Below are 2,560 nucleotides of genomic sequence, written 5' to 3'. Positions count from 1 at the left end.
ACAGTATTGCCTGGATGGAAGATAGGTATAAACAATTTTTTCTCCTAGTCCACATTGTTAGAAAGGAGTATGCTAAGTATAGATTCTTGTATTTTTTTTCAATCATTTACATTTGGAAGTGACGTATTATGTCAAACTTATTATTGTTTGTGCTTATGAACAGTGATGTAGAAGATCGAACAGCTGACAGCGTGCAAGGGCAGTATAGTAGAGTAAGAGTTTGTACTGTTATGGACAAATATTGCATGTGCTTTAATTTAAACAATTTGTTTAAATGATACATCTATGCTTTCTCTTATTCAATTTTAATGGAAGATTTATGTTTTTCATTTTTTGTCTCTCAGGTTGCAAACAGAACTGCAGCCAACATAACACATAGTGGCTATGGCTCTCATGTCACACAATACGGTGATATAGTGGTGAGTTTTGATTCTCTTGCCGCGTTTATGGGTGAGAATTTCAAAAATCACAGTCATGACTCTGTGGATGCAAAGTCATTCTCGACATCATCATCATCAAGGAATGTGGATCAGCGCAGTACTGAACTTTTCTATTTATTCACCAAAGTACGTTCCTACCTCTTTTTGATGGAGAATTCATCTTCCTACACATGATTTTGATAAATTTCTTTCTTAATGTTTTTAGCACCAAAATGCTCCTGAAGGCTCCGATGAGAAATATGAAGCTCGTGTGAAACTAAATGAAGTTATGTCACAGAGAAGTGAAGTGGACAACAATGTAAAATATCTAGGGGAACTTCTTTTTGGTGTTGAAAAAGGTAATGAGGTACTACATAGCGTTCGATCTGCTGGACAACCACTTGTTGACAACTGGGATTGCCTTAAGTCCTATGTAAGTATTTAACATGGCGATACAAGCAATGTTTTCAGTTCAATTTTCGTGTTTTGTTCTTTTGATTAGAATATTGTTAAATTAGGTCTTAGGTCTAACTCACACCCCAAAAGTTAGCTCAAAGGGAGGAAGATTGCCAAGCCTTATAAGGAGTCCACCCATCTCATTAACCACCGATGTGGGACTTTTGTCATTCTTTAACAAATATCATGACTGCTCTATATATAGGTGAAGATATTTGAGGTACATTGTGGAAGATTAACAACGTATGGAAGGAAACATGTACGTGGTATCGCCAACATCTGCAATGCTGGGATTACGAGTGAGAAAATGGCTGCTATGTCTGCACAAGCATGTTCAAGTTAGTAGAGAATACTTTTGGCAAATAGTATGTTTTGCCAGTTTGTCATGGCCGCCAAATTTTCTGTTTTAGTTGATAGCTACATTCAGAATAAGGCTGCTTAGAAGCAGATCTTTGCCTGGTATCCATGTACTAAAGCTTTATTTTCTCAATAATAATGCCCTTTTGACCTTTTTATGCATTTATCGAGTCTTGTTCAGTTCCATCCAAGCTCAATTTTGTTTGTTTATTTGGAAGAAAATGATGAAGCTTTTAGCAGCTACTACATGCATATGTAGATCCCATCAACTCATTAACCTGAGTTATTGTACATAATTATTGTCCTTCTTATTTGATTTTTTTTGAAAAAAGTGGCAAGTGAAGAGAGTTGTATACGATCATAATTTTGTCGATGTATTTGGTATGACGAAGAATGTTTGCCAAAAAAAATGGAAAAACATTCCAGAGTCAAGAGAAAGACCTACATTGTGTTCTTTGTACTTCATATAAATATTAGGGCAAATTACAGAAATCACATACTTTTAAGGTAAAATTACAATCTAGCCCTTAAAAGTTTATAATTACAGAAATCCCTCAAAACGGATACAATAATATAAGTGCTGATACAATAATCTGATGCGCGAGATACATTAATCGTTAAGTAAGATACATTACATTTTATACATGATACACTAATCTGATGTACATTTTATACATGATACAATATCTGATGCGCGAGATATACTAATCTGATGTACATTTTATACATGATACACTATCTGATGCGCAGATACACTAATCTGATGCGCGAGATACACTAATCTGATGCGCGAAAATGAGGGATTTTGGAGATTTGTAAAACTTATAGGGGATAATGGTAATAAGTAAACTAAAATGTGGGATTTCTGCAATTTTTCCTAAATATTAGATACAATTTCATTACGGGTGTGTTTGGTACAAAGGAAAATGTTTTCTGGAAAAACAAGTGGGTTTCTAACTTATTTTCTCATTTTTGGTTGGTGAATAGAAAATATTTTTTAATATGTAGTTGGTGAATGGAAAATATTTTCCAGAAAGTATCTTTTATTTTTGGCTTGAGACTAGAAAAATATTTTTTAGGAAAATAATTTTTGATCCGAAAATCAACCCCGATAATTGATCTAGGACCCGTTTCAAAATTCGATCCTGAGATCTGACCAGGAAAATATTTTCAAAAACAATTTTTTTTAAAAAAACTTTTGACGAGGGTGGCAATGGGAGGTGGGCGGCCGGGGGATGAGGTAAGGGGGTGGCATAAAACGAAATTTTTAAAATTTAAAATATTTTTCAAAAATATATATATTTTTTAAAAAAATATTTGACGGGGTG

The 2,560-nt window shown here is 34.0% G+C and overlaps 1 protein-coding gene across 1 annotated transcript in view; it reads left to right on the top strand.

Moving 5' to 3' along the window:
- LOC125847814 (vacuolar-processing enzyme-like) overlaps positions 1 to 1,218 on the top strand; it is a 1,793-nt gene extending 575 nt beyond the window's left edge. The window contains exons 2-5 of the mRNA XM_049527555.1: positions 164 to 212; positions 345 to 566; positions 646 to 852; positions 1,081 to 1,218. Coding sequence (XP_049383512.1) covers positions 164 to 212; positions 345 to 566; positions 646 to 852; positions 1,081 to 1,218 — 616 coding nt within the window. The remainder of the gene's footprint in view (positions 1 to 163; positions 213 to 344; positions 567 to 645; positions 853 to 1,080) is intronic.
- Positions 1,219 to 2,560: the final 1,342 nt, after the last annotated feature.

This window comes from Solanum stenotomum, chromosome 1, assembly GCF_019186545.1.
Source record: "Solanum stenotomum isolate F172 chromosome 1, ASM1918654v1, whole genome shotgun sequence".
NCBI classification, from domain to species: Eukaryota; Viridiplantae; Streptophyta; class Magnoliopsida; order Solanales; family Solanaceae; genus Solanum; species Solanum stenotomum.
This window is presented reverse-complemented; position numbering and strand designations above follow the sequence as displayed.